The sequence below is a fragment of the Hoplias malabaricus genome, chromosome 7 (genome assembly GCF_029633855.1).
Source record: "Hoplias malabaricus isolate fHopMal1 chromosome 7, fHopMal1.hap1, whole genome shotgun sequence".
In the NCBI taxonomy this organism is placed as follows: Eukaryota; Metazoa; Chordata; class Actinopteri; order Characiformes; family Erythrinidae; genus Hoplias; species Hoplias malabaricus.
In genome coordinates, this window is record NC_089806.1 from 28,411,724 (window position 1) to 28,426,069 (window position 14,346).

Sequence of the window (14,346 nt, forward strand, 5' to 3'; positions counted from 1 at the left end):
TATATATATTTTATATATATATATAAAATTTTTCTTGTCTTAGTATATATATATATATATATATATATATATATATATATATATATATATATACTAAGACAAGAAAAATTTTAACTTCCTGTACATTTTTTCTTTTTACATGTATATTTTTCTTTGTGCAAACAAACAAAAATATTGTGCATTTAGTATTACTTAAATAAATGAATCTGGGTTTTAGAATATACAATATTTATATTTAAATTATTTCAAAATAGATTGATGACTATACATATTCTAACAATGCTAACTGGGAAAAAAGGAAGAAACACGCGGACCTATAGACATACTAGATAGATGACATAGATGGAAATGAATGTGTACATCATCAGTTGCCAAGTCCATGTAAAGGTGGTACTTAATGGTCGGGCGGCATTAGAGCTTTTGGCTGTAAGGAAGGGATGGGGATATACAAAAGATGAGCATATACATGCTTATCTATAAGTAAGAAAACTATCAAAACAGATACTCTTACAGTCCCTAAGTTGCAACTTCTTTTCAGTGAAGGTCTGACCATTATATTAATGGAAAACTGAACATTTCTAGATTTGTTTGCTTTTAATATTTTTCTTGAGCAAATGATAAGTAAATAATAATAATAATAATAATAATAATAATAATTATTATTATTATTATTATTATTAGTAGTAGTAGTATTAGTATTATTATTAGGATAAGAAGAATAAAACATTTATCTGTATTATTCTATAGACAAATCTATAGTATTAATAAAATATGAAAATCTAATCATGAGAACTGACTGCCTTTAATCAGAACCATTTCATTATGGACCTAGAAAATCTTGTGTTTTTGGGTGGGCTGATTTCAAATTAGTCCAAATCAATATGTTCATAGTGTCCTTATTAAGAATAATACTTTTAAGGATATTAAGGGCATTGTTATTTATAGAGCCTTATGGCATTATGAATTTATTTATTTATTTATTCAATGCAGCCCATTTATAAATGCTTTTCAAAAAGTTGAATTTAGGGAAAGTAGAATAACAGCACAGCAAGCTGGGATCAGGAAACTGAATTAAAGGTTTTAGAATTACACTGAGCCAAGGGCTGTGGGATGTTATAAATATCTACCTTAATCAACAAAAATGCATTACTCAGAATGATATAATTTAAATTGATTCTAATTATTTCTTGAATAGATTTTTAGCATTGCTATTCACATGTGAGGTATTTATAGTTAAACTTCCATTGTAAACCAACAGCCATTTGCGATACATATACAAACAATAAAAAGACCACATGAGAAATTCCACAAGAAGGCTAGAGGTATTTGATTGCTAAATAAAAAGAAATAATTCAATCAATGTTAATTTCCATCTCTATTAACATAAAAGTTTAGATTTAGAATTCATAATTCCTCATAAGGCTGCAGAGAAGCGGTGTGGATTTGAGCAGACTTGGAATTGAGTTGCAATATATATTTTGCCTGAAAAAAAAAATTAAACCATCTGACTTCAGTTTCCATATGGGTAACTCGATGCAGTAAAGCCATAGGAAATTTAGTTTGAATTCAAAAGGTCTTGGGCTGTTTCCAGTCATTCCATACCATGCATAGTGATGAGAGTCCTAAAACTAAAAACGAATACAGACAAAATATATTTTAAAACCATCTTGGGACTACGTGTAAAGCATTTTAATCCATGTATCATTTTTTCTTTTAATATTCTATTGAGAACCCAAAACCAGAATGTTTTTTTGTGTTTTTTTTGTTATTTGTTTATGAATCCGATACCAAAAAACAAATAACAGTTTGTGTTTTATAGTTTTGATTTTACGCTCCAGTCAAACATCCCCCCCCCCACCCCCCCCCCCCGTCCGTGTACTTTTTGTTTTTTGTTCATTTTAAAAACAGGTATTAAAAAAATGATTTCATTTTTTCTTTGAAATCCAAACATATATTGGCAAAGAATAAGAAACAGAAAAACAGTCCGTCTATTTATTTTTCTCAAACCAAACTGATCTTGTAAGTTTACTGTTTTCAGACCTGTTATTTAGACCCACACACTGAAACGATGGTACACATGGCAAGAGGGGACTACTCTGTGACTATTTCACATTGATATTTGAACCAGAGTTTAACACCATCATCCATCCATCCATCCATCCATTATCTGTAACCGCTTATCCAATTTAGAGTCGCGGGGGTCCAGAGCCTACCTGGAATCATCGGGCGCTAGGCGGAAATACACCCTGGAGGGGACACCATCATCACATATGTTGTTATAAATGATGGTATGTAAATATATGAAATAAGCAATGATTTGAAATGTAAAATAATCATAATAACTTGTTAATTTTAGTCAAATTTATTATTGTATGCATAGTGGTGTAACAGAGACACTAGTGCTCAAACATGGGTTTCTGATTCTCTATCTGTTCTGAAGCAGATTGTAAACTCTGTAATAATAAACTGTGATGTTGCGCCTATACGTGACGTGTGGATGGCTTTACTGTCCATTTTCAAAGTGCAGATAGATTAACCAAAGTGAATCACCTTGTAGAAAACCCCTTTCTTCTCCATAATAATGCGAAATAGCCCGAGAGATGGCTGAAGAAGTTCCCTTCTTGCGATGAGTACAATTGTTTCAGAGTGTGGATCCAAATCAGTTCTACTAAATAACAGCTTTGAAAACAGCAAACTTACAAGAGCAAATGTGCCGTAAGTTGTCTTGACAACTGTATTAAACTTCAGTTTGAGGAAAATAAAAAGCGTTTTTAAGTTTCTTTGGAGTATGAAATGAGAATCAAATAACCATATGTTTTTCATTTTTTTAATATTTATGTTTAAAATGAAAAAAGGGTGGCACGGTGGCGCAGCAGGTAGTGTCGCAGTCACACAGCTCCAGGAAGGTTGTGGGTTCGATTCCCACTCCGGGTGACTGTCTGTGAGGAGTTGGTGTGTTCTCCCCGTGTCCGCGTGGGTTTCCTCCGGGTGCTCCGGTTTCCTCCCACAGTCCAAAAACACACGTTGCAGGTGGATTGGCGACTCGAAAGTGTCCGTAGGTGTGTGTGTGTAAGTGAATGTGTGTGTCTGTCTGTGTTGCCCTGTGAAGGACTGGCGTCCCCTCCAGGTTGTATTCCCGCCTTGCGCCCGATGATTCCAGGTAGGCTCTGGACCCCCCGCGACCCTAAAATTGGATAAGCGGTTACAGATAATGGATGGATGGATGTTTAAAATGAAAAAAGGGAGGCACGGTGGCGCAGCAGGTAGTGTCATAGTCACACAGCTCCAGGGACCTGGAGGTTGTGGGTTCGATTCCCACTCCGGGTGACTGTCTGTGAGGAGTTGGTGTGTTCTCCCCGTGTCCGCGTGGGTTTCCTCCAGGTGCTCCTGTTGGTAGGTGGATTGGTGACCCAAAAGTGTCCGTAGGTGTGAATGTGTGTGTGTATTGCCCTGTGAAGGACTGGCGCCCCCTCCAGGGTGTACTCCCGCCTTGCGCCCAATGATTCCAGATAGACTCTGGACACACCGCGACCCTGAATTGGATAAGCGGTTACAGATAATGAATGAATGAAAATGAAAAAAGAATGACCAAAAAGTACTATCTGCATTTTCTGCAACAAAAAGCATTTCCTGCTCTTGGGGATTAAAATCAAAAGTATAAAACACAAAACATTTTTTTTGGGTATTGGATTCATAAACAAATAACAAAATATATATTTTTTTTTTTCTGGTTTTGGGTTATCAATTGAATATGAAAATAACGAATGATACACGGATACACACGGATCTACATTAGCATAAAAGCTACCACTATGCCACCACACCCTGCACTAATGTCCTGTATAAATTTATAATGAGCATTAAACTCCTAAAATTAAATCTGGACAAAATGTTCTACTCATTGCTCCTAAATGCATTATTCCTAACGTTTCTGACTTTAGACTCTTGATGGTCAAACCCTGATCTGCAGTAAGAAACCTTGTTATTCTTTTTGACTCTTCACTTTTTTTGAACCTCACATCAAGTCACTGGTTAAAAACTCCTTCTTCCACCTCTGAAATATCGCTAGACCATGCTCACCAGACATGATGCTGGAATTCTTGTTCATGCTTTTGTCATTTCCCGTCTTCATTATTGCAACTCTTTTCTATTGCTTACCTAATTAAAAACTTCAGTATGTATGCAATTCTGCTGCCAGAATTCTCTTTTCTCACTGTAAAAAATAGGCCAACATCACTCCTATTCTCTATTAGGTTTAAACTCCTCTTGCTCACATACAAATCGCTGCATGGTCTGGCACCGCCTTATTTAGCAAAAAACCTGCATCCTTACTGCTCTTCATGTACCCTTAGATCCTCTGATGCTGACGATGATAGACTTTAAGATTACAAATAGTCACTTCTCCTTCTGTAGAAAATAATTTAATATATCTTTTGGTACAGCTGGATTTTAAAACAAATGTTTTACCTTGAAAGGTACATTTACACTGTTTGTGCCTTTAGTGATAATAATGTACCTTTACATTACCTTTCATCTGAGAGTGCAGAGCCATTATCGTAATTTAGTGTTAACATATTTATACTGTATATAAACAAATAGAACAGAATGTAAACTAATGAATGAATATTTTTTCCCTCTGAAAACAAATTTTTTCAATCCAATTTAAGCATGAAACTTTACAAGACTGAAAAAGGCTGAAACAAAAGCAACTTTTTAAAATGTTGGCTCATGTCTAAGTATAATCATGCTGATTTGCTGTTATAATCTCATGAGTGGGATACTGCTGCAGGTTTCAGGCTTAATAGGTACTGTCACTTTCCTCAGGCTGCACATGCTGAGAGATGGCTTGATGACAACCAAGCTTAATCATTGATCCTTGTCTTGTTGATGAAATGTTAAACTTCAGTTTGAGAAAAAAAAATAGAGAGACAGTTTTTCGGTTTCTTATTCTTTGCAAAATTATGTTTTGATTTCAAAGAAAAAAGAGAAATCATTTGTGTTAACATAACATGGATTTGGAGTATGAAATGAAAATCAAGTTACCATCTGTTTTTCATTTTTTAATATCTATTTTTAAAATGAAAATGACCAAAAGTACACAGACCCGCCAACCACTGCTGATTTCTTTTTCATTTTCCAGTCATTCATTTCCATTTTCAGGCCATTCATTTCATATACAGCATTCTAATATATGTCTACTTAAAAAAAATACCAAAAACTATACAAAACACTTATATCAGACAAATTATACCAATCACCCAAATAATACCTGTGGTGGTCCTTACCACTACAGATCAGGGTGTAAGTATTCAGAGCAATAGATTGACTATAATCTGTAATGGTAGGACTACAAAGATATATTTATTATCAATGGAGCTGATAAAATTGACAATATATGTAGAAAAAAAGAGGTAATTATAATATTATGGCTGATGGGTGTATGATGCCATATAAAATTCCATTGTGTGAAACTTTGTTAAAGAACTGGAAAGGTGAAAGTTCATTGCTATAAAGAAAAAAATTCAGAGACTGGGGTAATGAACATTGCACCTCACCTAATTGTATTAAGAATATTCATTGGTTAAAAGTTTCAGTGAAACATCAAATTTACACAATAATCCACTCACCGGGCGGCACGGTGGCGCAGCAGGTAGTGTCGCAGTCACACAGCTCCAGGGGCCTGGAGGTTGTGGGTTCAATTCCCGCTCCGGGTGACTGTCTGTGAGGAGTTGGTGTGTTCTCCCCGTGTCCACGTGGGTTTCCTCCGGGTGCTCCGGTTTCCTCCCACAGTCCAAAAACACACGTTGCAGGTGGATTGGCGACTCGAAAGTGTCCGAATGTGTGTGTGTCTGTGTTGCCCTGTGAAGGACTGGCGTCCCCTCCAGGGTGTATTCCCGCCTTGCGCCCGATGATTCCAGGTAGGCTCTGGACCCCCCGCGACCCTAAATTGGATAAGCGGTTACAGATAATGGATGGATGGATGGAATCCACTCACCTTAAGAAGGCAAGCAGTTCTACAAATTAACTCTTGACCAGGCCACGGCTGTTCACTGAAAACCATTCCAGGTGATGACATAATGAAGCTAATTGAGAGAACTCCAAGTGTGTGCAAAGCTGTCAAAGCAAAAGGTGGCTACTTTGAACAATCTAAAATATAAAACATATTCTGGTTTGTTTAAAAATTTTTGTTTACTACATAATTTCATGTGTTCCTTCATAGTCTTAATGTCTTCCATATTCATTCACATTGTAGAAAATAATAAAAAACAAAGAAATACTATTGAATGAGGTATCCAAATTTTTGACTAGTACTGTACATTCACATTGTGTGGAAAATGGCCCAAAATAAAGGAAACCCTCCCTGAGTGGGCATGTCCAAACCTTTGACTGGTACTGTATATACTGACCTGTTGCAAGAGAAACATAATAATACAGCCATACCTGTACGAACCCTGAGGAGCTTTCTAACCTATTTAGAAAGAAAACTTAGATTAAAGAAGCAATCTGTAATTTACTGTACTTGGTCATAAAATGTTCAGGTTGTGTGGTCATGGATTAAGGAAACAGACTAGATTGAAGCACTAGCATCCACAAAAAAAGGGTTGGAGCTGTATATTCTCTTGGAGAATTGCCTAGTCCGGAGCAGAACTCTACTGGAATTTCAGCATCAAATCCTGCCCTGTGTCCAATCACATTACAGTCCAAATCCACCGGGTTACCAGGTCTACAAACACAGTGTCTTGCAGTCATGAAATGACCAAGTGAAAAGAGTAAATGTTATACTTTACCAGACCCAAAAAAGCCCAGTTGCACTTCTAAAAATTTCCATGACCAGAGATGGAGTAAAAGGAGAGAAAATATTGGCCTTGTGGTGAGGCTGGGGAAAATCACTTCAGATATATAGTCAATCAGCACTAGACCTCCACAAGGATGTGTCCAATCCCCACTGCTCTTCTCCCTCTACACCAATGACTGCATATCTAATAACCCAACTGTAAAACCACTGAAGTTGCAGACTACAAACCAGTCATCAGACTCATACAAGACGAGTCTGTATATCTGGTGTGTTGGTGCAGACAGAATAATCTGGAGCTGAACATGCTCAAGACAGTGGAGATGACAGTGGACTTCAGTAGACACCCCTCACCACTGCTTCCCCTCACTATAACCGAAAACCACCACAGGAGCTGTTGATGCAGTTCTACTCTGCAATCTTTGAACGTATCTTGTGCACTTCTATCACAATCTGTTTTGGAGTAGCTACAAAACAAGACAGGAACTTCAGCGAACAATCAAAACTGCTGAAAAAAATCATTGGTGCTTCTCTGCCCAACTTGTACACTTCAAGAACCAGGAAACAGGCAAAGAAAATCATCATAAACTCCTCACATCCTGGGCACAATTAATTTCAGCTCCTTTCTTCTGGCATACTGCACTTCAATTTAGTTTTTTTTTTTAGTTTTTGTATATTCTACAGTCTTTAAATTATATGTAAGCTAGAGCTGGCCAATTTTCTCCTGAACAGGTAAGAGTACATCATTTCTGACAAAATATAGAAGTACAGACACTGATTATATATATGTTTTTTTATAATCATATATGATTATATATATATTTTATGTAAAGGAATTGAGGCATAACAACATTTAAAAGGTGTTAGGACATTGTTTTGTGTGTTTTATATGAAGAAGTTTAATAACAACATGATTGAAATGTGTAAATACCATTGTTTGTATGGTTTAATTAACCTGTGTTTCTCCATGTGTCACGCCCTCGTCTCGTCAGGTCTGTTTTCTCTATCTCAGCACATGGCTTTGTTTTGTTGTCATTCATGCCCTGCCTTTGTTCCGCCTCCTTGTCTTTACCCTCGTTATCCGTTTCAGGTGTTTCTCGTTTGTTGTTGTATTTAAGCCCCCTTCCCTCACTTCCAGGTGTCATTCATTTGTTCTTGGTAATGTTTCGTTCAGTTGTTCATTGTATTGTATTGCTCTTCGTACTGTTTGTTCCCGATTCTTGTTCTCAGTCTTGTTCTTTCCCTGCTGAGTGTTTGCCCTCTAGTTCGTTAATGTTTGTTTGTTTATTTCCTGTTCAATAAAGTCTGTGTTATTAGCGTGTGCGTCCGTCTCTGTCAGTCCGCCCAGCTCACCGTAACACCATGTTGTATGTGTTTTAAACAAATGAAGGATTAAGAATTGTGTTTAAAACGCCTTGCCTATTAACCCTTTTTATGGTGGAACGGAGAAATCAGTCTTGGTAGCACACAGCACATATAAGCATTTCACTAGTGAGTAGATGTTTTAGCAATAGGATGTACATGTGATCGTCTGTTTTAAGTGGATGAAATGGGAAATAAGTGCTTCACAATGAGTTTAGTTTATAAAAAATAGTGCTAGTTTTAGATTTGCATAGCTGTTAAGATGGAAATGAGTATTCAATAAGAAGCTGGAGAATAATGCAAATAAGACTCTTAAACTGATCCATTTAAGGTCCGTTAAATACTTGAATATGAAAATTGTGAATAAGAAGCAAGGATCTGCCTCCTTAAATGACATTTATGTTTGAAGGGAAAATAACACCAACCATGCTATTTTTAAACTGATGCCAGTAAAAATTTTGGATGTGGCAACAAAAGACCGATAAAATTGTATAATACTATAAAAACAAAAATAATTGAATATGAGTATAGTTGGCAACAGGTAAGTGGCATGACTGGGCTAAATCTTTCGGAAGTAAAGATGGTTCAAAACTCTCTGAATAAAAGGATACATAATAACTACATATGCATTCCCAGAAGCAAATACCAATGCTTCTGAAGTCAAATTTTAAAAAGCGTTTTCTAGTGGTTGAAAGCAATTGTTATGGTATCCCAAGTTTTTACAAACCGGATTCCAAAAAAGTTGGGACACCTAAACAAATTGTGAATAAAACTGAATGCAATGATGTGGAGATGGCAAATGTCAATATTTTATTCGTAATAGAACATAGATGACAGATCAAAGTTTAATCTGAGTAAATGTAACATTTTAAAGGAAAAATATGTTGATTCAAAATTTTACAGTGTCAACAAATCCCAAAAAAGTTGGGACAAGTAGCAATAAGTGGCTGGAAAAAGGAAATTGAGCATTTAACGAACAGCTGGAAGACCAATTAACACTAATTAGGTCAATTGACAACATGATTGGGTATAAAAAGAGCTTATCAGAGTGTCAGTGTCTCTCTGAAGCCAAGATGGTAAGAGGATCACCAATTCCACCATTGTTGCGCAGAAAGATAGTGCAGCAATACCAGAATGGTGTTACCCACCTTAAAATAGCAAAGACTTTTAAGTTATCATCCTCAACCATGCATAACATCATCAAAAGATTCAGAGAATCTGGAACAATTGCTGTGCTTAAGGGTCAAGGCCGTAAAACTCTACTGGATGCTTGTGATCTCCGGGCCCTTAAACGTCACTGCACCTCAAACAGGAATGCCACTGTCATGGACATAACAGAATGGGCTCAGGAATACTTCCAGAAAGCATTGTCAGTGAACACAATCCACTGTGCCATCCGCCGTTGCCAGCTGAAACTCTACAGTGCAAAGAGGAAGCCATTTCTAAGCAAGCTCCACAATTTCAGACGTTTGCACTGGGCCAGGGGTCTTTTAAAATGGAGTGTGGCAAAATGGAAGACTGTTCTGTGGTCAGATGAGTCACGATTTGGAGTTCTTTATGGAACACTGGAACGCCATGTCATCTGGGCCAGAGAGGAGAAGGATAACCCAAGTAGTTATCAACGCTCTGTTCAGAAGCCTGCATCACTTATGGTATGGGGTTGCATGAGTGCTTGTGGCATGGGCAGCTTGCATGTCTGGAAAGACACCGTTAATGCAGAAAACTATGTTCAGGTTCTAGAACAACATATGCTCCCATCTAGACGTCATCTCTTTCAGAGAAGACCCTGCATTTTACAACAATATAATGCCAGACCACATTATGAAGCAATCACAACATCATGGCTACATAGGAGAAGGATCCGGGTACAGAAATGGCCAGCCTGCAGTCCAGATCTTTTACCTATAGAGAAAATTTGTCGCATCATAAAGAGGAAGGTGCGACAAAGAAGGCCCAAGACGATTGAACAGTTAGATGCCTGTATTAGACATGAATGGGAGAGCATTCCTATTTCTAAACTTGAGAAACTGGTCTCCTCTGTCCCCAGACGTCTGCTGAGTGTTGTAAGAAGAAGGGGGATGCCACACAGTGGTAAAAAATGGCCTTGTCCCAACATTTTTGGGATTTGTTGATGCCATGAAATTTTGAAACATCATATTTTCCCTTAAAATGATACATTCTATCATCTTAAACATTTGATCTGTGATTTGTGTTATATTCTGAATAAAATATTAGATGTTGGCACCTCCACACCATTGCATTCAGTTTTTATTTACAATTTGTTTAGTGTCCCAACTTTTTTTGGAATCCGGTTTGTAATAAACAAAGCAACCTAAGTGATTGCTAGGCTGTTCATATGACACACCATGTGGTTTCAAGTAAAGAAAAAGTGTATATAAACTGGATAAAAATGCTGTTGCCTTCCCTGGCCCTGAACTCATTACAGATGGACTGAGGCAAAGTAAAGTGTTCTGTGGTCTGATGAACACTGAACATTTGCTATTCTTTCTTCCTAATCATACTTGTTAGGTGCACTGTTTGCAATCCAGGCCTTTTTTCCATTTTCCGTCTGAAAATACATACCCAAATCTAGAAGCTATCTGCTCAGGCAGTGAATAAACTAGAGGCATATCAGGATTTACTTTTACAGAAAACCCTTCAAATTTGTAAAAGAAACCATTTAGAGGTCCTGGAATATATGATAACCACAAAAAATGTAGGCGCTTGTATTATTTTAGAAAAAAATGTAAAACAAAAAAGAAAAAAAAAAGCTGAAGAGTTCATGAGTTCATTACTTTTTTCTCCAGGGGTCTACTTTCATCAGATAAAATTTGGAGGTGATACCTTTTACTGATTTGAAGTTATTCAAGCTGGAGCAGACAGTGGACAGATGGCCTCTCCAAGTGTCTCTTTAGGCCCCAAGCTCTCCATAAGGAAATTTATTACTTTTACTGCAAAGATACAGCGTATATATCTTGTCTAGACCTAATGTCAACATCTTACAGTGTTTTTCTTTTAGAAAGTTTACTTTCTATGAGAAACTAGTCTACTGTCCCTCACCAAATGGCCATTTACCCTCACCAAACTATAAAAACCCTTAGTTATAATGTGTTTTATTCTAATATACTGAGTTTATTTCTGATGTTTACACTTGTTTCTCACCGAGTACATTGTTCCTTTAAATGGCTGACATGTTAAAAGGCGAGAGCTGCACTCTGATTGGCTGTAGGGCGAGGCAACCTCCCCACACCCCTGCTGCATTTAAATGTCCTCAGTGAGGGAAATAAAAGAAATATAACATAATAAAAGAAATATAAGTTTTCAAAACATGTTTATTCACTTCATTATTGTTTGTGGCTGTCAAATTGAACCGTTTGAGTCTCTCTCACAGTGTCTGGGTCTGTTAGGCACTGAAAACATATGCGCTCTGCTGCGTATGTTCATAATAATTTCTTGGTAAGGTATATTTCGAACAAAAATACTCACTTATCGAGTGGGATTATATATAAAATGAAATAAATCAATGGAAAGCAGTGACTTTAAGCTTTAATTTGGTACCTTGACTGTCGACATTGGACCTGTAGTACTTGAGATATACTGACAGATATAACTAAGTAATTTATTTTTTTGCCCGCCGGCATCCAAAATTGAAAAATCAGTGGCCCAAAAAGTTAAATGTCAGCATCCTTTCACATGGCATGGCTAACTACGAAGGCACTGTTAATGATGAACGATATATACAGGTTTTTGAATAATGTACTTTCATCCAGACAACATCTTTTTCTGGGAAGACTTTGCTTATTTCAATAGGACAATGTCAGTCCACATTCTGCGTGGATTACAACAGCGTAGCTCTTCAGTAAAGTCTCTACTAAGACTCTTCTTTGTACAGTCCAGGCACTAAAATAGTCCCAACCTGTCACCACTGAAAACATTATTATGTAATGGAAACACTACAATGGAGACCCCAAGCTCTTGATCAGTATAATACTATAACAAGCAAGGACAGGAAAATATTTTACTTTCAAAACTACAGACATGTAATTTCAAAACTGTACAGAGTGTTGTTATAATAGGCCTTCTAGTGGAATTCTCTTGAGGTCAAGGGTAGCTTCAACATTTATACAAAATTATGACCACACCGAAAGAGGGTTATTCTGTGTCAAATGTTCTAAAAGAAAAATGCCTCAATTCCATCTATCACAGAAGATACAGTAATGTAAAAGGTATCTGTAAAAGTGAAAATTTTAAATTAGACAAATCTCAATAATACAACCAAACTATATTCAGAGGTGTGACATAAATCTCTTATTAACATGCATAGTTAATTTTTAAAGTGCATTTATGTGTTTATTGTGCATTAAATGTGTTCGCTGCAGAGGATGTTGACTAGATTGGTACAAGGTTTCAAATTCTGTAATATATATATATATATATATATATATATATATATATATATATATATATATATATATAATATGCACTGAAAATAACAGGTATGTAATATGGTTAAAAAAAATATTATAACAAACTGTAATTAAAAACAATTAAGAACAATTTATGGATCCAGTAATTGTGAAACTGTCAAAAAATTTAAGATAAATAGAGTCTAAATATTTTAGAAAAAAGGCAGCTTTACTCTTTTCCTCACATGGGTCTATACTGATAATTTTTTTATTACATTTAAAAACAAGTATATTAATACAAATCAAATACACCTCAGAATACGAGATGGCCGACTGTGATTGAGCATTTCTGTCTGTATCCAGTGAACAACTTAAAAGAAACAGGTGCAGATATTGCCTGACATCACTTCTTCTGATGTAGTAGCTTCTGGATTTGTGACAGGTGATATCTAGCCCCAAACACTTGACACAGAATAATCCAAAGAAAAAGAAATGCTAGATCGACAAACAGAAAGCTTATAATCAAGACATGAGATTCAGTAGCTGAGATGTTTCACAGCATCAATTCAAAAATACAGCAGCATACACATCTGTGAGCACACTTATGAGTAAAAAAGCATGTAAAATGCTAGTCTTTTCCATGCAAGAGTAGATGGTGTTCTTCTAGAATTAGTCTACAATTGATGCATGCCACAAATACCTCTCATTAGAGCAACAAAGACAATAGAAAAACAGATATACTTTGTGGCAATAAAATTCTTTTATGCCATCTGCATTTAAGCATACATGTATATGCAGACACACTGAGAGGGGGGATAAAAAAAATAAATAGATTGTAGGGGTGGGGGTGGAGTCTGGTGAGAGAAGGAAATGAACTCATTCTTTTACACGCATCTATCTTAAAACAGAGTGGGTTTGCCTGCACAAGGGCAAAAAAGGATGATGGCAAGAAAAGATTTTGTTGCCCTTCACTGTCTATTTTATAAGTTATTGGGGGTGCGGGCGGGGGGTGCTTCATTATAATAGTGTTACAAAACATAAAGATGAGGAAAAAATTTTTTTTCCAACCACCAAAATTTCATGCGGTACAACATGAGGAAAAACGACAGGATCCACTTTATCCTGGAGAATGTACTGGTGAAACATTAAATTAAATATAAAAAAGAAAAGAACCAAGAATATGATAAAATACTCAAATCATAAAAACTGGATGACAAAAAGGACACATCTGGAAGGTACTTTTGTCCACATGAAAAAGTAAAACAAAAAACAGTCCAAGGAAAACTCATGCAAACATTTCATAAAATTTGAAGTAGGGAAGATGGGAAGATGAATTTCTGTGTTGGTATGAATTAAATGACTGCAGTGGCCTACTAATTGACTGTATTTTCAATGTTCCAAAATAGGGGGAAATATGTTATAGTGTACCACTGTATTTTAGAGATCTTGGGGTTGTGAACAATATGACTTTTTTCTTTAATAACACATCAACTCACATATTATCTTAAAAAGTAACCTATAAGACAACATCTCAAAGTGGCAGACACCCTAACTGGATTTGTATTTTTTTATAACCTGGATTCAGAAGGGTAACTAACCTACTTAAACAGCAATGAGCTAAATTAGAGCTGTGAAATTCAACAATACCACCCATGTTAAGCAGCCCTGAACTGAATAGCTTTTGTAAAACAAAATATATGCATACACACACAATGCAAAAGATGAGACAATAAAACCCCAAGTTCTCCAAAACACTAGATTTTATTACTACTGTTCACTACTGTG

At 36.2% G+C, this 14,346-nt stretch overlaps 1 protein-coding gene across 7 annotated transcripts in view; it reads right to left on the reverse strand.

Annotated features, from left to right (window-relative positions):
- nrxn3b (neurexin 3b) overlaps positions 1-14,346 on the reverse strand; it is a 325,560-nt gene that overhangs the window by 11,475 nt on the left and 299,739 nt on the right. For 2 of the 7 annotated variants that reach the window (XM_066677972.1, XM_066677971.1), the window contains one exon: positions 308-424. The exons of the other annotated variants lie outside the window; for them this stretch is intronic. In XM_066677972.1, the coding sequence (XP_066534069.1) occupies positions 315-424 (110 nt within the window). In that variant the 3' untranslated portion in view covers positions 308-314. Of the gene's footprint in view, positions 1-307; positions 425-14,346 lie in introns of those variants that run through there. 7 annotated transcript variants of the gene reach the window in all.